General features: G+C 35.9%; 2 protein-coding genes across 2 annotated transcripts; both read right to left on the reverse strand.

Annotated features, from left to right (window-relative positions):
* Positions 1 to 338: 338 nt before the first annotated feature.
* Positions 339 to 1586, reverse strand: LOC109154886. The gene has a single exon (XM_019302625.1). The coding sequence runs from the start codon at positions 1584 to 1586 to the stop codon at positions 339 to 341; it is 1248 nt and encodes a 415-aa protein (XP_019158170.1).
* An 11763-nt stretch (positions 1587 to 13349) lies between these two features.
* On the reverse strand, positions 13350 to 13967 carry LOC109154887 (F-box/kelch-repeat protein At3g23880-like). Its single transcript, XM_019302626.1, has one exon. The coding sequence runs from the start codon at positions 13965 to 13967 to the stop codon at positions 13350 to 13352; it is 618 nt and encodes a 205-aa protein (XP_019158171.1).
* Between the last annotated feature and the right edge of the window lie 11108 nt (positions 13968 to 25075).

The following is a 25075-nucleotide window of genomic DNA, read 5'->3' on the forward strand; positions in this document are numbered from 1 at the left end:
TTATGTGAACATCCAAACCCTTCAAGTCGACCGATTAGCCCATTAGTAATTTTTGGCAACATCTCAATAGTAGGCAACAACTCTTCCCCTGTCAAAATCCTTGGGGGTCTTGATTTCTCTACCCGATGTTTTAAGAAGGAATCATGATTTTTTCTAAAAGGGTGATCCATTGGAAGAAATTGGCGATGACAATCAAACCAACATGTTTTACGCCCATTCTTTAAATAGAAAGATTTAGTATAATGAGTGCAATAAGGGCATGCTAGTTTTCCTGCTGTTTGCCATCCAGATAACATACCATAGGCAGGAAAGTCATTGATGGTCCATATCAACATAGCTCACATCATAAAGTTTTTCTTTAATGAGACATCATAAGTTAAAAGCCCTATATCCCATAGCAACTGAAGCTCATCGATTAAAGGTTGCAGATACACATCAATATTTGCCTTTGGGTTGTGTTCCCCAGGAATAATACAAGTTAAGAATATATACGGGGTAGTCATGCACATTGAAGGTGGAAGATTATATGGAACAACCATAACCGGCCAACAAGAATATGATTTAGCATTTAAACCAAAAGGAGAAAATCCGTTAGCACACAAACCTAGTCTTACATTCCGAGGATCTGCTGCAAAGTCAGGATACTGAGTATCAAAGTGTTTCCACGCTTCACCATCTGAAGGATGACACATAATACCTGGTTGACGGTGATTTTCATAATGCCACCTCATGTGCTCAGCAGAATTTTGTGATGCATACAATCGTTGCAATCTAGGGATGAGAGGCAAGTAATGCATCATTTTCTTAGGAACTTCTTTCCCACGAGCACAAGTAGGCGGTCGTGGTTTAAATCGAGCCTCGCCACAAAACTTACAATGTCTCTCATTGATATCAGACTTATAGTACAACATACAACTATTAACACAACAATCAATCTTTTCATGATCAAGCCCAAGCTTTGAAATCAATTTCTCTGAATCATAATAACTAAATGGCACTCGATTATTTGGACCCATTATATGCTTATTGTACTCAAATATTTGATCCATTGCTAGCTGTGGAATGTTAAAAGTTGCCTTTATATTCATCATCTTCAACGCATATGACAACTCTGTTTCATCAGCACAACTAGGTGACAAAGGTTGTCTAGCCGTGTTTAATAAATCATAAAAGTTTTGTGCACTTGTATGTGGCTCTTCTTCTTGGTTATTTTCCACATGAAATGGAATAAATGATGAACCACCTACATCAAACACCATTGTTTCATATTGATTATTTTCGTTACGTGTCTCCAAAACTTGCTCGTTTACTGTAGGAATAGGTTCACCATGACAAGTCCATACCCAATAATACGGTTCAAATCCTTTCTTATACAAGTGAACACGAACATCATCAGCAGATAAGTGTACTCTATTCTTGCATTTACTACATGGACACCTAATTGTATTTGTCAACTCGTATACAGAAAGTGTACATGCATACTTAACAAATTGTTCAACACCAGCTAAAAACTCATTAGTAATTCCCCTCTTTCCAGGTAACAATCGATTATACATCCATTTTCGATGTTCTGGTATACTTTCCATATATACCTAGTATTAAAATACAAATATCACAAAATCACAAATATATCTAATAAAAATGTTTAATCTATATCACAAAATGATTATATACTGTTAGTCTGTTAGATAATAGTTAAATATTATTTAATCTAATAATTATCACCATTTGTCAATTTAATTAATAATGTATCTAATAAAAATGGTTAGGAAACTAGAGAACTAATAATTAATTAATATTAATCCATATATACAAGCATGATAAAAAAAATATATAATAGCATTGCAAGAGTATATATATATATATATATATATATATATATATATATATATATATATATATATATATATATATAAAATGCAAACACAAATTAAAAGTTATTATACTCAAATCATACCTGAATTTGGAATACACTTTGTTGGAAATCACTTTTTATGTTGTTAAGAACCCATGAAGAAGCAAGAGAAGAAAGAAATGAAGAAGAAAGTTGAAAACAAGTGAGCTGAAATACGCAGGGCAGATATGAATACTGTTGTTTTTGTCCAACGTTGTGTCTTGGACGGAAAAATACCTACCAAATTTACTACCCACCTACCCGTCATTTCAAATTTATTGACCAATAGTATATGTTGGACGGAACTTCCGTCCAACATTCAGGTAGGACAGAACTTCCGTCCACAAAACTTTACTTGCGTAAAGTTGAGATTTTTATTACATTACCGACCAAATTATTGTTGGACGGAAATGTTGGACGGAAAACACGAGATTTCCAGCAGTGTTGGACGTCTTCCGTGACACTTTAACACTCATTATTACTGGAAATAAAAAAACTAGAGCTCTACTTCGATGCAACATTATTCACGCAACTGTGGAAGAAAATAGCAACATATTTCCAAATTGATGCAATAGATGATGTTGTATTACTCAATACACACACTACTACAGAAAACGGTTTTAACGTCGGTTAAAATACCCCATTTAACGTCGGTTATCTTTCGACGTCGTCTTAAGAGACGTCGTAAGTAAATGATACGACGTCGGTTGATATACGGCGTCGGGTTTTAGGTAAAAGCCGACACCGTATATATATATATATATATATATATATATATATATATATATATATATATATATATATATATATAAATAAATAACTTACATACGACGTCGGCTTTTAGGTAAACGCTGAAGCCGTATATATTTATTATTTAAAAAATAATAATAATAATTAACCTACGGCGTCGGTTTTTAGGTAAAAGGCGACGCCGTGTATATATATATATATATATATATATATTTATTTATTTATTATTTTTTAAAAAAATAATAATTAAGCTACGGCGTCGGTTTTTAGGTAAAAACCGACGCCGTATGTTATTATTTTTTTTTATTTATATGCGTTTTATGTTTTCTACCCAACCTGTATCAATTTTCAAATCCTTGCGCAGCTAGCAATTTAACATTCAACATTCAACATCAACTAATTTATTAAACTAATTCAAACTATTAAACATGAAACTAATATAAAGAACACAATTCATTAAGCTAATTCAAGCTACTAAACATAAAACTAATATAAGTACCACAATTCAACAAAACTACTAAACATTAAACCAATAAACATAAACTAATTTTAAACGTAAAGTATCAAACTATTAAACATGAAACTAATATAAAGAACACAATTCATTAAGCTAATTCAAGCTACTAAACATAAAACTAATATAAGTACCACAATTCAACAAAACTACTAAACATTAAGCCAATAAACATAAACTACTTTTAAACGTAAAGTATCAACTAAGAAGCTTAGACCATTTGTCTCTAACTTCATCAATCTCTTTTTTGTTGTAGGGCAATCTTCCTTGTCTTTCCAAAGCCTACAAAGTTCAAAAGAAATAAAATTAATAAATAAGCAAGTATTTTTAAACATTTGAAGCCAAAAGATATATTAAGAAATTACTTGCCTTATCCATTCCTTTGCTTAGATTGTTGGAAACAATTTCCAACATGAACTTCATCACATAATACCCACATTCGGTGGTTCCCTTTTGTATAGCACACTACATTGAATTACAATAAAAATAAAATAAATTAATAAAAAAAAAACAATAAGTTTGCATGTTTTACAAAGTGAATGAAGTACTTACCGAACATATAGTCCATTTTGGTGAACGATTTTGTTTCTTTCCACTCATCATGTTTGTTGCAGTCATACACCTATTAATATAAGACATAGAATATATATAAATACTTGGCATCATTAGTTTAATGATAACTACTAATTAATTATATAAATTTACATACGTTTCCACTATATGTTTAATGTCTTCACGCGGCCCATGACCAAGTGAATCAAACCAAAAAATTTCATTTAGTCGAGGACAAATCGCCATCAACATCCAATGCTCACTACAAATAAATAATTTATTAGTTTTAAGTGAATATAATATATAATAAAAATATATTATATATAAGTACTTTTATTTAAAACGTAATTAATACTTACTTGAGAACATATGGGGCTAAGTATACCAATTTCTTCCCCGACTGCATGGTGGCATTTATATATGATTTCCTGTCTTCCATATTATTCATTTGTGGTTGAATCCAATATGGATCTAGGAAGCCATACGTGTCTTTTGATGCCAACTCAAAACTAATGTAAATACCCCTATTCACAAACACAACCAATTATATATAGATTACCAACTATATAAATATAAAACTATTATGAATAAATAATACTAAAGAACTTATTACCTCATAAAGAACTAAACTAGAGAAACATCGATGGTCTCCATATTTAAGAAACGCATTATCTCATCACTTAGAAGGTGCAAGTCATAGTCAATGTTGCCCATAATACCACGAGCCACATGGACCACAAGAGGGTGTTCAAAACGGCGAGCTATTGAAAAGGCCTTTTCGCATCCATCAGTCAAAGAATCATCATCAGGTATAGTAAATTGTTGATGAACGGATTGCACACCCGAATGAAAAGTCAATTTGGTCTTTTCTTTTGACTGTGAATTATAATACAAGTAAGAATTATTATTTTAAAAAGTAAATTACTTACTATTTTAAAATAGAAATATTTTCAGTATACATACCACATCAGCTTTAGTACATAACTCTACCAGCTTCTTTGGCCAAGCAATAAAGTGTTGAATTGCATCACCTACAAGCTGAACCTCACTGGTGGGGATTGGTACATGTGCACTTGGATCACTAACTTCATTTTCGCTCACCTTCACATGATTTATATCCAGTACAACCCCATGAACTTGTCCACCACTGTAAGCTGTCCCATATGCTACTGGACGTCTAATTGGATCTTCTAAGAACAGTTGACATCGTGCCCCTAACTACAATAATTTTTAATTAAAAATCATATAAAATTTTATTGATAAATAATAATAAGATAACTTTAAATGAATACTTACAGCCGGTAAATTACTAAAAGGGTCTGGGGAACTAGCTTTGTCACTTGGAGGTAGTGACACAACATCCACACATACGTCATCCACCTGCTTTGCTTGTAAAGGAGTCTGCATAGCACTAAATTTCAACATCATACTAGCTATTTTTGCCTCAAATTGCTCAGTTAATCGTTGACCAAATTCCTCCCGTTCAGAAATATTTTGCTGCTTTTGTTTCTCTAACGCTACTGCAACAGCATCATCAACCATTTGTTGAACATCTTCAGGAGGCTTTTCGCGACGTTTTGCATGGCCAAATACACTTTTGAAGCCATGTCCTCTTCCCATGGCTCTAACACGTCCAGAATGCTCATCAGTACCCAATGCAACAGTCAATGAATCTTGTCTTCTTTTCTCAACAAATTCTCCTTGAGAAATTTGGATCTCAAGAGCATCCTAACATATATAAAAATTATTCAATAATAATTACTATTACTTTAGTAAATGACAACATATTTACTTACAATTTTTTCCGCCACCAATCTTGTTGATTCAGTGCGATAATTTCCTGACTTGTCAATTCTTGCTTTCTTCCACTTTTCGGCTCTACGTGGAGGACTTGGAGGACTCATTGTATACGTCTGATCTGCATCAGCCAACGCTTGTTTTTCTTTCAACTTCTCATCCATCATCATCTTCTCCAACCTTTTATAACCTCCTCGAGCTAAAAGATATGGATGAATATTCTTAGCTTGTATGTCTTGATATTTTTTTCTTTTTGCCTATATAAATACAAAATATTAATCAAACTCTTTACATGTCCCTCATAATAATGATAGAGTTTATGTTGGAAATATTGATAGAATAATAACGATACCTCATATGCTGAACCTGTATGCGACTTTACAAACTCATCCCATGTCTCTTGTCCAATGAAGTTGTATTTTATACATGGGCTCATACCTGCAAAACTACCGTATATATACTTGCTCACCAATTTCGCTTTAAAATCTTTCCACCGATCACCCACATATTTTAACCATTCTTTCCTCATATCAGTTGTGTCGGGAATATCATAAGTATTCTGCAAAACAAAATTATTTATTAGTTAGAAATGTAATTATAGAAACTTTATGAATAAATCAAAATCTTACAAAATTAAAAGTTACCAGGATTTGTTTCCAAATAGTACTCTTAATATTTTCTGGGACATTCGGTCATTCATCTATTGTGATAGGAGTATGTATTCGTCCCACTAATGCAACATAACTTTTAAATGCACTGCCTTCTGGCCCGTAGACAGGCTCCAATCCATCAAGCTCAATGTGGTGTTTCCCTTCAGTAGAACGCTGCAGAATGAGTTTTTGCATACGAGTGGCGCCCCTCGTCTTAGAAGTAGTATTACTACTTTGAGTAGTATGAGTATCTTGTGTAGTACCATCCTGTGTAGTACCATCACCATTTGCTGAATCCATACGCCTGTTTAGAAACAAAAATTATTAGAATATATAAAAGTACTACAATAAGAAAACTAAAAAACAAAATAAATAGCGGGCATTACATGTAATAATCAATTCTCCCATATCCCTTCATGATGATCATCTCGTGATGCATGTACTTCATCTATCTCATTATCAATAATAGTGGGCAATAAACTTGAAGAAAATGGTGGTATTTCCTCAATATCAAAACTAACATCTTCATTCTCATCTCTAGTAATTTGTCTCTTTCCATGAAGAACAATTGACCATTTTTTGTCACAAGGATCACTAATATAAAAGACTTGTTTTGCTTGGGATGCCATTATGAACTGCTCATTTTTGTGCCCTTCACGATTAAAATCAACAAGTGTAAATCCCAACTCATCAACTTTTACACCATGTTTATTATCTACCCATCTACATCGAAACACCGGCACCCTAAACAAAACATAATCAACTTCCCATATTTCTTCAATCACACCATAATATGACAACTCTGCAAACACAGGATTTGTATCTTTCGAACTACTGAAATGCATGGAATTTGCAACCAAAGTAACTCCACTGTTTTGCATAGTGCTCTTTTCATCTTGAGCTTTTGTATAGAAAGAAAACCCATTAATGTCATATCCATTATAGCATAGGACATCCAAACCAGGACCATGTGCTAACCATGAAACAGTTTCAGACATATTATTCTCTTCAATAACTTTATTTTTGAACCAACGAATAAAAGTTCGATTATGTTCGCCCACAATCCACATGTCTGTCCTTCTTGGATTTTGCTCTCTAATCAATGCCTTGTGTTCATCTAAATACGACTCGACTTCACTTGTATTATGCAAGATGTACAAGTGTGCCTCCTCAACATCTTCACGAGGCATAGTCTTCACTTTGACTCCTCGAGTACCCTTCCCAGCAATTCTTCCTTAATGTCGATTAGTAGAAACACCAATAGCCTCTACCCCTGCCAAATATTCTGTACAAAACTCAGTAACCTCCTCTGCAACATAGCTTTCAACTATAGATGCTTCCGGCCTATATCGGTTCCTAACATAACCTTTTAATACTTTCATGTACTGTTCAAATGGGTACATCCACCTCAAATAAGCTGGACCACAATGTTTGATCTCTCTCACCAAATGCACAAGCAAATGAACCATGATATCAAAAAATGAAGGTGGAAAGTGCATCTCTAGCTGACACAGTGTAACAATAATGTCATTTTGCAATTCATCTAATTTGTCTGGATCAACAACTTTCCCACATATTGCATTGAAAAAGAAACAAAGTCTTATGATGGTATATCTCAACTTTTTAGGTAATATGCCTCTAACAGCCACTGGCAATAGTTGTTGCATTAAGACATGACAATCATGAGACTTCAACCCCACCAACTTTAAATCTTGCATATTAACAAGTTTACTAATATTTGATGAATACCATTGTGGTACCTTTACTCCACGTAAACACTCACAAAAACTTATTTTCTCCTTTCTTGATAAAGTATGAGCAGCTGGAGGCAAATATGTTCTCTTATCCCCGCAACGTGGAGCTAATGTAGGTCGTATACACATTTCAACCAAATCCAATCTAGCATTGAGTCCATCTTTAGTCTTACCTTTAATGTCTAAAAGAGTTCCAACAAGACTATCACATACATTTTTCTCCACATGCATCACATCAATACTATGTCTCACATCTAGTGTCTTCCAATATGGAAGATCAAAAAATATAGATTTCTTTTTCCACGGACTCTTCTCATTTGTAGGTATCTCTTTTGACCTCTTACCTCTTTGAGATTGAAGCTTTTGAGTCTTACCAAAAGTAACATTGATGCATTCAACTCGTTCATAAACTTGATTCCCTGTTAATGGTTGTGGAGCATCTGTATAGTTTTGAACCCAATTGAATGCCTTTTTTAATTTTCTATAAGGGTGAAATTTATCAATAAATCTCCGATGCCCCATGTATACAGTCTTTCTACCATGATCCAGTTGATGATAACAGGTATTATCTTCACATATGGGGCATGCCTTATGACCTTTGACACTATATCCAGACAAGTTACCATAAGCTGGAAAGTCATTGATTGTGCAAAAAAGCATTGCATGCAACTTAAAAGTCTCCTTCCGGTATGCGTCAAACACTAACACACCTTCATCCCATAATTGCTTCAAGTCATCAATCAAAGGCGCCAAAAAAACATCTATATCATTACCTGGTTGTTTTGGCCCAGAAATCATCAAGCTTAATAATATGTATTTGCGTTTCATACACAACCACGGGGGTAGATTATAAATTATCAACATAACTGGCCACGAGCTATGCTTGCTACTTAGGTTCCCGTGAGGGTTAATACCATCAGTACAAAGTCCAAGTCTAAGATTTCTCGACTCGTGGCCAAATTCAGGAAATGCATTATCGAATGTTATCCATTGAGAAGAATTAGCCAGGTGTCGAAGCTTGCCATCGGAAATTCTTTCATCTGCATGCCATGATAAGTTCTTCGCATCGCTTGGATTTGCAAACATGCGCTTAAATCTTGGAAGAATTGGGAGATACCACAAAACTTTAGCTGGTAGACTTTTCAAACGTACTTTACCACTCTCTCTTGTTTTATAACGAGATGCCCCGCATATTGGACATGCATGCAAGTCTTTGTAATCATTCCTAAACAATATGCAATCGTTAGGGCAAGCATGTATTTTTTTGTATCCCATACCCATGGGACACAACATCTTTTTGGCATCATATGTACTCTTGGGAAGTTCATTAGCATCTGGAAGCATATCATTGACTATTTTAAGTAAAGCAGTAAAGCTCTTGTCGCTCCACCCATTCCCAGCTTTCAAGTTGAATAATTTTAATACAGCAGATAATCTGGTATATTTACTACACCCTGGCCATAAAGATTGTTTTGAATCATTCAATAATTCATCCAACTCATTTGACTGATTGGTAAACTCTTCTCCAACATCGCGAAACATTTCATCCAACCGATCTTCAGACTCATCATCTTCATTGTCAACATACATGTTAGATGTTGTAGCCACATCGCTTTCACCGTGCCAAATCCATTGTGTATAATATGGATTAATCCCATTAACAATTAGATCATCATATATGTCTTCTTCACCTAACCTTTTCTGATTACAACATTTCGTACAAGGACAGAAGAACCTCTTATTACTATTCGGAAGGTTATTATTTGCAAACTGTAAAAAATTTCTAACTCCATCTTCATATTCCTGACTAAGTCGATTAGCTTTCATCCAACTTTTATCCATCACAAGCCAATCTAAAATAATAATAACCTAGTTAAACATTTGTTAACAACATTTTAACAAATTTATATAATTATAACTACTACAACAACTACACTATATTCATTTCGGCCAATTAGTATTACATTTTTCTCACAACATTTTAAGTTAAATTATTTGGTAAGTTATATACTTGAAAAAGGCAAATTATGGACCAAGATTCACCTAGCATGGTGGGCCTTGGTCCAAAACAACATCATTTTATATTAAGTATCAACTAGTGCAATATATTCAATAACATCATCATGTATTATAGACCTTAAATTATTTGGTAAGTTATATACTTGAAAAAGGCAAATTATGGACCAAGATTCACCTAGCATGGTGGGCCTTGGTCCAAAACAACATAATTTTATATTAAGTATCAACTAGTGCAATATATTCAATAACATCATCATGTATTATACACCTTAAATTATTTGGTAAGTTATATACTTGAAAAAGGCAAATTATGGACCAAGATTAACCTAGCATGGTGGGCCTTGGTCCAAAACAACATCATTTTATATTACGTATCAACTAGTGCAATATATTCAATAACATCATCATGTATTATACACTTAGCTTGTTCACTTAAATTATTTGGTAAGTTATATACTTGAAAAAGGAAATTATGGACCAAGATTCACCTAGCATGGTGGGCCTTGGTCCAAAACAACATCATTTTATATTAAGTATCAACTAGTGCAATATATTCAATAACATCATCATGTATTATACACTTAGCTTGTTCACTTAAATTATTTGGTAAGTTATATACTTGAAAAAGGCAAATTATGGACCAAGATTCACCTAGCATGGTGGGCCTTGGTCCAAAACAACATCATTTTATATTAAGTATCAACTAGTGCAATATATTCAATAACATCATCATGTATTATACACTTAGCTTGTTTACTTAAATTATTTGGTAAGTTATATACTTGAAAAAGGCAAATTATGGACCAAGATTCCCCTAGCAAGCTAACATATATATATATACACGTACGTACCTTGCAGGAGAGGCGGCGAGCGGCGACGACGTAGGGCGACGGCGAGGACGACGGCTTAGGGCGACAGCGAGCGAGGCCGAGGCTGAAGACGACGGCACTGTTGCGAGCGAGGCCGAGGACGAAGTCGACGTGCGGCGAGCGAGGCCGAGGACGACGGCTTAGGCGACGGTGGAGAGCATCGGTGGCGTAGGGCGTTCGGCGGCGGTGGGAGTTTGGAGCAGATGAGTGAGGAGTGAAATGTTGAGTGTGAAATGTTGAGTGAGGAGTTTGGGCGCCGATCTGAAATGTTCTAGCTTCATTATTTATTTTTTTTTTTAAATTTAAGTATACGGCGTCGGCGTTATACGTCGCCGACGCCGTATACCATTTTAATATTTTTTTTTAATTATTGGAGATACGACGTCGGAGATTAATTCTCCGACGCCGTATCTACTATTTATTTTTTATTTTTTTTAAAAATATCCGAGTATACGGCGTCGGCGATATACGTCGCCGACGCCGTATACCATTTTAATTTTTTTTTTAATTATTCGATACGGCGTCGGAGATTTAACTCCGACGCCGTATCTCCTATTTATTATTTCTTTTTTTTTAATTTGAGTATACGGCGTCGGCGTTATACGTCGCTGACGCCGTATACCATTTTTTTTTTAATTATTAGAGATACGGCGTCGGAGATTAATTCTCCGATGCCGTATCTACTATTTATTTATTTATTTTTTTAAATTCGAGTATACGGCGTCGGCGATATACGTCGCCGACGCCGTATACCATATATATATATATATATATATATATATATATATATATATATATATATATATATATATATGGTATACGGCGTCGGCGACGTATAACGCCGACGTCGTATCTCGTATTTATTTTTTATTTAATATACGGCATCGGCCATACCAAATAACCGACGTCATATGTATTTTTTTAAAAAATAAAAAATAATTTTAAATATTTAATGTCGGATTTTCAAAAAACCGACGTTATAATGTAGACGTTAAATCTGTTTTCTGTAGTAGTGACAGGACAACGTTGTACTAATGGTTTTGATTGGTAACTATAATGTTGAGAATATTCATCCATGGTCGATTGAATATTATATTCATGACAACATGTATGCTGAACTTAACTTGTTAAATGAATCATAAATATGAAAACAACAATTTATCACCCTCTTTTATTTGCAAGCATATTATTATTCTATTTATTTCTTAAATTTTTACGTAATAAGTAATATTATTTTATAAATAATTTCACTATAAAATGTTTATTATTACTAAAGTAGTCAAAAATTATTTTATGTTATTACATTACAACTAAAGAATAATTAGTAATGTTATCTAAGTACAAAATATTATGGTCATTATGTAATTATTACTAATTTCATTACTTTTATGATTCCTAATAATTAAACAATTATTTGTTATTCTTATTATTATACATTAGTTACAAATTATTGTTAATAACATTTAGCTTTCCAAATTATTATGCAATAATTACTACATACTAATTAACTAACTAGTATTCTTTATAAATGATTAAGAAATTAATGAGGTCAAAGGTACGCATATACTACCTTTTTTTCCTTATTGCTACAATGCTACAAAAAAAAAAAAAAAAAAAACAAAAAAAAAAAAAAACAAAAATTAGTCATCCATTTGGCGTATTACCCAGACTACAACTACAAACACGAATGTGTAATTTTTTTAATCCAAAATAATGTGTGAATAATTTGGAAGTATTATTGCACATGACAAAATACTACATCTATTTTATAATTTAAAAATTAAAATTTATTTATTATTACATCTATTTTATAATTTAAAAATTAAAATTTATTGATTTTTACTTATGAGAATGTAATTGTAGAGTTCATTATGAAAAAAAATATTATGATAAACTTGAGTCTTGACCCAAAAGAGACGTAGCAGTAACATAATGTTGAAGCTCAAAATAATATTCATAAACATAAACTTTAAAAAAATAAAAATAATTTTATCAGATATTAAACATTTTCAAAATAAATCTCAACACAACATCATTCTCTGGGGGTTTGTGTTGATCATGTGTCCAAACAAATTCATGTGGGGAAACAATACTCTGAACATAGGAACATATAGCAGTATCATCAAAATATTTTGATTCTTCTGAGAAATTATTGTCCAATTTGTTATTTTTCACATCATAAACTAATATTTCCCAGGAACCACAGAAGGAACTGCATATCAGCAGTTTAGTATTGCATTTGGAAAAGTATAATGAGGTTGTACCAAAACCAAAACTGAATATTTGAGAGGTGGAGACAGAGATAACAAAGTGGCTGACCCACGATTCCTTCACTCCATATTCCTTCATAACCAATACTTGTAATTTCTCTCCCCTTTCTTTTCCCTCGCTAGCCATGCAGAGACAACCGTCCATGATTCCCAGGCCAAGAACTTCACTTTTCCCTCCTTGCAGTTTAGGGGTGGGCAACTCTTTGAATTCATCGCTCTCCGCCTCAAAATAAATGATCTTTTCACATCTCCAAGTGATATTCCTAAAACCATTTACCCTTCAATGGAGGGTGTTGTGAAAGTTAACGCCGTCTCTAGCGGAGTATGCGTCATAAGGAAATGGAACCTTTTGCCACTCTTTGTTCTTGAGGCTGGCAACCACAACATTGCCGCCATCAAAGCCAAAGCGGAATAACAGAACAACCTTGTAATCTCCGGTGGACGAGACGTAACATAGCCCCGACACGACCTCCATAGGGATCGTGTTGTTCAAAAGTGGAAGATCAAGCACTTTTATGCAGCACCGAGTGGAGGGATTCCACAACAAAATATGTTTTCGCACGGAGAAAAGCACCAGCCCGTTGCAAGAGCACCAAACACCAGACCACCAACGATATAGCGGGGGAAACGTCGTCGTGTCAAGACTGACCTGGAATAGGGTTTTAATGCGGAGACTACTGTTGGTTATGGATGTAAAGGCTAAGCTGCTGCCGGACTCCGCCTCCGCCTCCGCCTCCGCCGCCGCAGCCAGCACTCGCCTTTGCCCGCGGTAGGAGAGCTTGAAATTGGGGTTTTGTATTGTGGAACGCCATTCTTTGCATACGCATTGACATCGGATGAGAACTTCTACCTTCAACTTCAAAAGTATCTGGCAAATGATATCAATTTGTACGTACATGGATGGATGTATATGGTGAATTGAGAAGCTAGCGGAGATGAGAGGAGTGGATGCGGCGTATTAGATTTGCTTTCTATGAGATGAATTATATAAGCGGCGCATTAGGTTTCGATTCGTGAGTATTGGATTGTGGGTAAATATTTAGGTAAGTTCTTTGTGGCATGGGGGTTTAAAAAAAAGTTTTTTTGTGGGAAAACTGTTTCAACTCAACCATCAATTTATATTATTGTACAGCGTAGGAACTGAACTCATAACCTTTACATTATTAAGTAAGATTATAACCATTCAATCACATTAACCTTTGTGAATAAATATGTATATTTATTTATATATAGATATGTATATATACATATATAACATATACACACATAAAATTAGATTTTACTAATTTTTAATATATAATTATAATTTATTTAATTTATATTTAATAATACTAATATATTTTGCATGTAATATATTTTTTTTATAATTATAATACTATTAAGTTATAAAGTTTATAAAATATATAATTTATTACTTTATATAATCTATATAATAAATAATAAATGAACTTTATATTAATATTTATATAAAAAGCTACAATTAATTGTATTAATTAATACTTGTAATAAATATAAATAAATAAATAAATTATATATATAATGCTTGTGAACGATGTAAATAGATATATAAAATTATATAAAAATATTTAATATGTGTTTTTAGCATAGTTGGCTTTAATATTGATACTTTACCTAAAAAGGTTAGGGGTTCAAGTCTTGTTAACAACAATATTTTCAAAGGTGGGGTGGTGATACGGGTTACACGACCCAATTATACAACAAATTTGAGGGTGCAAAGGTGGGGTGGGGATGAGCAATGTTGTTAGGTGCGGCGGCGCAGTGATCATAGTGTTGTGTGTTTTGTATTTGTAGATTCGTGTTGGTGCCAAGTTCAGGTGCGGCCGTGCCTTCTGGGCTCTGGCGCGGTCAGTGCGGCCGTACTAATAGTTATACAAATATACACCATCCATGTTAGAAAATGCACACAAAAAAAACATGCACAAATTAGGTACGCATCACCAGAACGCACCATTAGGTATGAATAAAAGCACCACATAGTGTTCGGAAATACTCCATTGGGGATGTTGAGTTATATGGTGTATTTTTTGGGTTTGTTGCGTGTTTTTTGGTGTATTTGTGCATTTCATTGTTGTGTTTTTCCTAACTCTATTGGTGCCTTTTGTTAACACTGTTGGTGTATTCTGTCATGCGACCGTTATAAATGGCCGGCCACTATAATTACCATAACACCCCCCACTTACCAAAATGCGTTTAGATCTTCAAATCTTCAGCCACTACCGTCAGATTAAACTGATTCAACGACAATAGATGCGACCGCACCGCCGCACCTAATGACACTACCGCATATGAACTCTAATATATATATATATATATATATATATATATATATATATATATATATATATATATATATATAAAGTTGTAGTGCTGCTGAATGCTTCCCGTGCGGTTGTGCGGGTGATTAATGTGCTCGAGTTTTGTACTTAATGTGCGTGAGTCTTGTTCTTAATGTGCGTGAGTCTTGTTCTTGATGTGCGTGAATGTGTAATGTTTAATGTTCGTGAGTTTTGTACTTAATGTGCGTGAGTCTTGTGCGTAATGTGCACGAGTTTTTTGCTTAATGTGCGTGAGTGTGCACTTAATGTGAGTTGTTGAAACTTTAAAGTGCATGAGTTTTATGCTTAATATGCGTAAGTTTTGTGCTTAATGTGCGTGAGTTGTATGCACATGATCCCTTCCCTATATATATATATGTGTGTGTGTGTGTGTGTGTGTGTGTGTGTGTGTGTTTGTGCAACTACGTATAACTATAGGTGCACCTACTTTCACCTATAAGTACATGTAATTTTGTCTTGTTAACATGCATTCACTTCCCGCACCCATTCATTCACCTGGGTGCACCTACTTATAACTATATGTGCAACTACTTATAACTATCGGTGCACCTACTTTCACCTATAAGTGCATATTATTTGTCTTGTTAACATTCACTTCCCGCAACCATTCATTTAGCTGGGTGCACCTACTTATAACTATAGGTGCAACTACTTATACCTACAGGTGCAACTACTTATACCTATAGATGCAACTACTTTTAACTATAGGTACACTTCGTATTGATGCTCAGTGTAAATTTTACTTGCACCTATAATACATTTTACTTGCACTTCGATGTTCAATTATTTACAAAAATGCCACCGCATTTTTTAATCCATTAGATCTGGACACGTGTTGCGCGCTAATTGGTTCGCATATTCCTTCCTGGGAGCTTCATTTGCACCTGAGTGCAATTACATATATATATATATATATATATATATATATATATATATATATATATATATATATATATATATATATATATATATATATATATATATATATATATATATAGAGAGAGAGAGAGAGAGAGAGAGAGAGAGAGAGAGAGTTAATTCTAGCAATAGTCCTCCGACTATTGTGATTTTCCAAATTTAGTCCTCATCTTTTAATTTGGACGAAATAAACTCTTGACTATCACCAGTCCCTCACGTTTTTAGGTTTAGCTGTGCGATGACCTTAAAAAGTAAAAAAAAGTCAAGCATCAAATCTCACGGGCCGCCTGGCCTTCCACCACTGATTGATCCGTCGAGCGCCCGGTCGGCGTTTCGTGTTTTTCCTTACTGATCACCGTTTCTTCTGACTAGTTCTACGAAACGGTACGGTTGCTATACCGCAATTATGACGACCCCTCAAATTTTGCCGGTTAGGGTTTCGAGATGCGCATTTCCGTAACCGTCTTTTCAAATGTTACGTCGCTCTTCCTCACCGTCCGATCAAGGACACGTGTCACGGTCTCGCCGGTCGTCTAAACCTATAACTATCCCAACTCTTCTTCCTCTTCTCCTCTTTGCACCTTTCGATTCTCGCACTCTTCCGGTGCTCTCTTCCCTTCTTAGAACTCAAGTTTCTTTCTTTTCCGGCGGTCGGTATCTTAGTCCAACGAACCAATTCCGTTCACCCCGGTCATCGTTTCCTTCTTAGTCAGGTTCTTCTCTGATATTCCTCTTTTATCTTTCTTTTCCCGCCGTTTATCCATGTCATCCTCATCTTCATCTTCGTCTTCCTCCGCCACGGGCGACCATCAGGGTTGGGTTGCAAGCCATTCTGCTACGTCTTTCGTGGCGGCGGCGGGAGACTTACCGAAGGCGGCTATCGCTGACCCCCCGATTGACAGGAAGTTGGGGTTTTTCGACGTCCTCTATTGGCCAGTGGGCCGTTGCTCCTCTCAACGTGAAGTCGGTTTTCTCCATGCCCAGTGGCTGCTTGGCACACCGGCCGTATTCCGTCGGCCTAGTGACCGATACTCCTAATGGGGCGTATGTGGGGATCTATTGCCAGCCAGTCCGGTGTGGTTTCCGGGTGCATCTTTCTCCCTTCATTTCTCCCTTACTCCATTATTATAGCATACTGCCTGGTCAACTGGCGCCCAACTCTTATTGCCAACTGATCGCCTTCCTCACGTACTGCCATCGTCTCAGTGTGGAGGCCACCCTTCCATTATTCTATCAACTCTTCTGCCTCACCGCGGTCGGCGCGGTTGCTTTGGGATACGTGTAGATACGTTCCCATGACACCCGAAAGTTCTAGGACAAGTTGGTCTCCTCCCACAAGGTCTAGAAGGAAGAGTTTTTCTTTGTCCGCCCGACCGACTATCTTTCGGCCTTCGATTTTACTCTGGTCTGGCAGACGTCGTACTATCGCCTTGAAGGAAGACCGACTTTCCCCGAGCACTTATGTAACACCCCTAAATTTTGAGATATTTAAAACTTATAAAATAAAGGCGAATCCATTGATTAAATCCCAAACTGGCATACAGCTATCCGTAAGTGTCGGGGTGCTATGCCACACCTAGGTTTGAGAACCTAGGTGCACAGGCTAAGCTAACCAAACATTAGAAATCCTCAAATCGATGTTCAATACAATCCCAAGGCACGCAGGCCAACTACTGAGCTAAGACTAACTAAGCTAAGTCAAAGGCTCTGACTAGCGCGCTCCGTAGCAAATGCTCAATACCTGAAAAACATTCGGTATAACAACCGTCAACGAATAATGCTGGTTGATGGACAATTTTAATAGTCCTCGCAAGTGCACGAGTCACTGTAGCAATAGTGTGCAAAGGCAATGGTCGATCCCACAGGGAATTGTACGATGCAATTTAATAACGACTGAACTTAGGAAATAATTGCATGAAAGGTTAAAGTATCAGAATAAATTGCCAAAGATAATGATCAATCTAAATACAAAATAATTGGATCAAAACTCAAGAAGCTAAATGAATGAATAATTGGGTCAAAACTTAAAAGGTGAACAAATAAATTAACAGGAAACAGAAATAACAATTAAATTGAAAAAGCCTAAGAACATAAATCAGAAACAATTACCAATTCTTCATCGCAAGTCTAAGACAACCGATTAAATAAATTAATACAAAATATTAATAATAAACAATTCACGTCCTTGAATTAAACAATTTAACAAAGCATTTGTTATAATCAGTACTTAAATTAATAATTTAATTAAAATGAGCAGCAATCACACTTCGAATTTGAGAGTAGATTAATTAAAACAAAGAGAATTGAAAGGCAAAAGTACTGTTGACAATTTAGATCAATTAAAATAGTTGCCAAAGCAAATTGAATATCTAACCAATTTCCAATGATACCAAATAAAGTTGAAATTAATTGCTGAAAAAAGGAATTGTGCCAATTGCTACTGCCGCCGACCGGAACTGCGGCGAACCACCGCCGGAAATCTCCGAAATTGATCCGGATGAATTGACGATCGGAATTAAGCTGCTCACTTTCTCCGGAATTAGTCCGGAGTGAAATTGATGATCTCCTCCTTCGATTTTGCACCCATCTTATACCCCTCGGCCTCACCATTCTTCCGGCGCTATGATTCACGATCCGCATGATTCGCTCCAACACTGCGCAAAAAGACCGCTTCTCCGAGCTCTGCGTCGTTTGCGATAGCCGAAGAAGGCTCTGCGTCTGGATCTCTTTTCTCGTTGGTTGACTGGCTGATCTGAACTATTGTACGCCACACAAACCCTATGACCAATAATAATGATCCCTCGAGTTTGATGGCATCACCAACAATGGTCCCTAACTTCCGTAATTATCATCCGTCATCCTTCGAGTTGCGAAAAGTTACCTTCTACCGTCCTTCCGTTACTTCTTCCTGTCTCAGCCGTCAAGTATGAGGTTACTATAGTCATTTGGCCTTTATATGTGAGGTTAGTATAGTCATTTGACTTTTTATTTCGTTTTAAATACAAAATCAAATGCTCCGACAACAAATCATGAACCTTCCAGCAAACGACGACAACCGGAAGGGGAATCCGCCTACCCATTCTCACCGAATCACGAACTTCGCCACCGGGAACACTTTATCTCCTGTGATGATTATTCCTCACCCGCTCCGTGCCTCCGACGCTCCCTCCCGTTCCGTCGGCCTCCCGGTCCCCAATACGACGTTGCGGCGGATTTCGAAGGACTATGAGGAAGACGAGGAGCAGCCGGCTGTTGGGAGCTACGACGCCTCTGATACTGCACGTGGAAGCTCGCCGAGGTCTAGCGGAATCGGCCTCGTCGACGGAGAGTTCTTGATGGACTCGACTAACTGGATTCGCCCCAACGGTTCACAGAAGTCAGTTTTGACTTTTCACGACGGCGGCTCTGAACATACCCCGGCCGCCGATAAATTGGTCAACGCGAACAAGTCCCGTGGAGCGCTTGGTAAATTCTTGGTCTAGTTTAATTGTGAACTTCTCAGTTACTTTGAAAACTGCCAGATAATTCTTTAATTTTTCTTTTTTTTTTTTTGAATAGCTCTTACTTTAAATTCTTTAATTTTTAAATTTGTTAATGGCTAACTTGTATTAAAGTTGAAAATGTTATAATTTAAATTCGAGTACTGATCTTCGAACTCAGTTTGTCTAATGCGGGATAAGCTTCGAGCTCTAGTGTTCTCGCCTCGTTATCCAAGCAACTGCAAGCGGTTTCCAGGCCGACGAATTCAAACAGGACTATGGGAGAAGCTTCTTCGCTCCGTTTCTGTTTTCTACTCCCTGCGTGCCGCCGCCGGCTGCCGGGAAGGTCTCTGAGAAGTTTGGACGGAAAACTGGATGCGAATGTGAATCTTCCACAGCATATAGATCTCTCCATTCCGCGTTGAAGTCGCTGGCGGCGGCTCCGGTAGCCTGGTGGTGGCGATGTATTCTCCGTTGAAGCTCTTCGGCGAAAGGTGTGACGGAGGGATCTTTCGCGTTGAGGAGAAGGACCAATTAGATGGCAGCTTTTTACCAAAAATAAATAAATTAGATGGCAGCTAGTTGGCCTTTAGATGGCACAACAATAAAACCAAGGAAAATGACATTAATACCCTCGTATTTGACGACTGAAACAGGAGAAAATAACGGAAGGATGGTAGCAGATCACTTTTCACAACTCGGAGGATGATAGATGGTAATTACGGAAGTTAGGGACCATTGGTTGTGATGCCACCAAACTCGAGGGACCATAGGTGGTATTTACTCTAATGATTATTCAAATAAATAAAACATGTTTAAAAGCTAATTAAATTAGAGACCAATTATAATTAGTCTATGTTTATTAAAACACCTATTGACCATATACTACTAAAACTATTATTATTATTATTATTATTATTATTATTATTATTATTATTATTATTATTATTAAATTAAGATCAATGAATTATTGGACTTACAAAATTTAAATAATAAACCAAATGTAATAATTAAAACAACTTAAAATTGAATAATATTAACAAAGTTACTAATCACAACAATAAATAAAAATAGATATATAAATTAATTATTTATTGCAAATTAACTATAAAAATATTATTAAAAATAACACTAAAAATAATGTTTATCACATCTCTCCACACTTATTTATTTGCTTGTCCTCAAGCAAAGACATTATTAAAAAGAAATGAAATTAAAATAAAATCAAGTATTAGACCGAACTTTATCCAAATAGGCTTTCAAATTTATTTATCTCAATGCAAGGTTAGTGTCAACTCAAAGAGTGCATAAAATAATTGACTAGAAATTAAAAACTTTAGCAACTAAAAAAAGTATAAAACTTGTGCTCGTGCGCTAATACCCCTTATATGAGCTATACAAAAACTCAATAAAATAAATATGAAAATTTCACAAAATATAACCTAAACCAAATTCGAAAACATTCTATCACAGTGCAGGTGCAAAACATGAAGGAAACAAGGATCGAGACATTTATTAAAATTAAAATATAAATGCTCGTCTCTTTCAAAGTTCACTCATTATTTTTCTATTTTGACTTTTTTCTAAAGAGAACTTCCCCAAAAACCTCGCCATTTTACGCCAGACTTGTTTGGGTTTTCACTTTTGTGTGTACTCATAAACCAGACAACGACACTTATTTATTTATTTATGGTACATGTGTATAGGTGGCTGATTCAGCGGAGTAGAATCTCTGAGATTAAAGCAAATAAACTAAAATGAATAAAAAAAACACTCTCATTTATTTTTAAATAGTTTTTTTTTAAATCTTGTTTTTTTTTATCCTCACTTATGCCACAAAGATGATCCTCGAACCAACACACTACACCACAATTTATAGCACTCAAGAATTTATTTAAGAATTTGAAAAAGGTAATATAAAGAGAAACTAACATAAAAACTATCAAAGAAAATGCATAAAACATATAAGGGTATTTGTGATTTTCAAATTCTATTTATTTATGTTTTTTTTTTTTGTTTTGTTTTGTTTTTTTTTTTTTTTGTTTTTTTTTGATTTGACAAAGATATAAAATTAAAGAAATTAAAACTAGTCAAAAGCAATATACACACTAAGAGTTGACAAAAACATGCATTATTTTTATCATCGAATATTTAAAAGACTAATAAGGATAAATCTCAAACTAATGCTAGAATTTTAAAATGAAAAGATTTAAGAAAATATACTTAAGGAAATTAAAAAGTTTGAAAATTTTTAATTTTTTGTGATTTGTGGGTAGAATCCCTTCCCCACACTTATTTTCAACATTGTCCCCAATGTTGTGAGAGGAAAGAAAAGAAGACAAAGAGAGTCCTCCCTTATTGGATTTTTTATTTGTGGAATTCTTAATTAGCCTTGCAATTTTAGAATAATAAGAATAACCCGATTTATCAACGTCATTCAAAAGATTTTCTTTTTGGAGTTTATTGAACCCCAACTTATCTTTCTGTGCAAGATCCAACCCCTTAACTGCAAAAACTTGGTTAGAGCTATTAGCCAAATGCATAGATGTAAAAATGGGAACCTCAGCAGTTTCATTAAGCACATTGTTGGTCAATTTGCCTGCTTGAATATCAATGGGGATTTGGGGCAATTCTTTAAATTATTATTATTATTATTATTATTAAATTAAGATCAATGAATTATTGGACTCACGAAATTTAAATAATAAACCATATTTAATAATTAAAACAACTTAAAATTGAATAATATTAACAAAGTTACTAATCACAACAATAAATAAAAATAGATATATAAGTTAATTATTTATTGCAAATTAACTATAAAAATATTATTAAAAATAACACTAAAAATAATGTTTATCACTGGTAACCCACTCCAACGCGTTAAGTACAATATAGGTAGATATAAGAAATTCATTTTGAAACTGGAATACATATATACTTACGAGACTCTAGTTTAAATCCAAGATCAAGACTCAAGGCATATTAACAGACTTGATATCATAGAATAATCATACGAACTAATAGGCTTCCTAAGTATGCTATACAAGACATAACAGGCAGATATGCATACAAATAACAAAGTAGAGGCAATGAAGGCAATCATTACAATCAATTAGCAAGTAGTCAACATAGCACACAAATCATCCTCCAACCTTATACCAAGTTCCAACCTTGTAGCTCCCCTTCGTCCTTATATCAGTCCCAACCTATACCTCCAGGCCACCCTTATATCCCCACCCCTTATGCCTCCGGGCAACTACATGCCCCCACCGACAAACCACCTTTCAACCACCAACATATCAAGATGGTGCCGCAGTGCCATTCAATGATCTGCACCTCTAGTGCCAATATCAAGGGGTTAGCGCGTATAGCTCTAACATGACATCGCATCACTTATAACCTGACCCATGCTCAATGACAAGCTAGTTGAAGGTGGGTGTGTGCCTTTAGCACAGTCACCGCTATGGCCTATACCTTTAGTACAATGACCGGGCACAAGTGGTGCCAACCGCCAATAGTTTATTTTCCACCAATCACAATCTCATCAACATCATCATCATTATCAGTCACACTAGCCATTGCGCAATGACCACGATACTCATCATCATTCAATCAATCAACACATAATCACATAACAAGCAAGACACAACAACAACGACACGTGTTACACATAAAATCCTAGAACGATGCCTAAAACACCAAACGAGACTCATACACGACAAACGGGGTACAACGGGACACAACGAGATACGGGGAAACATCAAACGGGGATAAACATCACGAACCACGCCGGGATTCCAGCGGGTAGGTGGCGGGTAAATGACCACCTGCCGGCGGCCGGGTACTACTCCAGCGGGCAGACCACCGCCCGCCGGCTGCCCGCTGGAACAGTGTTGCGGACAGCGGGTAGGTGGCGGGTGGTCAGTCCCCCCCCCCCCACCTACCCCCCACTGATACACATGAAACTTTTGGTTCCGGGATCTCTCGTGGAACCCGAAACCATGTCCAAACACATTCAAACACATAACGACAACACCACGTATTCAATTAACGGAATTAAACCAAGAATCACACCAAATACATCCTAACACGATTCCTAAACATGCCAGGACTCAACATAAATCACATAACGATCCAAGGACATCTGGAATCACAAGAATATCAAGAAATCTATATGCAATGTCCTAAACACAAGTCCTATGCTAGACTCAACACCCGATCATGCAAAATCCCACCCAAACATACCAAAAATATCATAATACGAGATCCACGTTATAACCCTAGGGCTCTAGACGTAATCAAAATACGAGATCGTTCATATAATCAATCATAGTATCAAGAACATCAAGATTATCACATAAACATCAAGATTATCACATAAACACAATATAAACCCTAGGCAAAGCTCTATCAAGACTCAAACACAGAATCATATATCAAAGGAGCCAATGAATAAGATATAGCAAGGAAAATAGGTTTTGTCGAGACATGGGTTACCTCTTAGTCCTAATCAATAGCCTTGGCTACTAAGGTTCTTCTCTAAGATCTTCTTCCCGACCATTCTCCTATGTTTGGTGGCAGGAGGATTCCTCTGTAGGTTTCTCTCTGGGAATTTCTTGTGTGGTAGAATTAACTGTGGTAGGGTTTCTAAATGCTTCCTAAGTCCCTATGTATAGATTTAGGAGTCCCAATTAGGGTTTGAATAGTAAGGGTCCACTTATCCTATTTCTTATAGGATTAAGGATTTGGTTTATGGATAGGGTCCATGGTCCATTGTGGACCACACTAATTAATTGAAGGGAATTCTAACCAATTTCAAACCCTTTTTAATTATTATTAACGAGATTGGTTTAATGATTAGTCCGGAATTGAAGGCCGTCACACGGGGTGTTACAACTTAGTTGATCTGGTCCTACGGATTGCTGGGGGCGAGCTCATCTCTACTCGGTGATGGACGCAGGTGGCGGCCATTTCAAAGGCTTGTTTGTTACCGGACAAGTCCGTTCTTGGCCTGGTAAACACTCAAAATACTTGCGCTCAGGAGCTAACTCTTTTTCGTCCTTCCCTTCACAGGTAACAATGATACGTCCGACTCGTCTGGGACGTCCGAGGGAGAGGAGAAGGAAGTACTAGCTGCTGCACCCGCTCTTCCTGAGGTCCCACGGGAAGTTGTCCACGAGGTAGATATGACCGATCGATGCTCCATCCTACGCGCTTTTGCCTAGGCCCGACTAACTGGCCCCAACTCC

This window comes from Ipomoea nil, unplaced genomic scaffold (assembly GCF_001879475.1).
Source record: "Ipomoea nil cultivar Tokyo-kokei standard unplaced genomic scaffold, Asagao_1.1 scaffold2662, whole genome shotgun sequence".
Lineage (NCBI taxonomy): Eukaryota > Viridiplantae > Streptophyta > Magnoliopsida > Solanales > Convolvulaceae > Ipomoea > Ipomoea nil.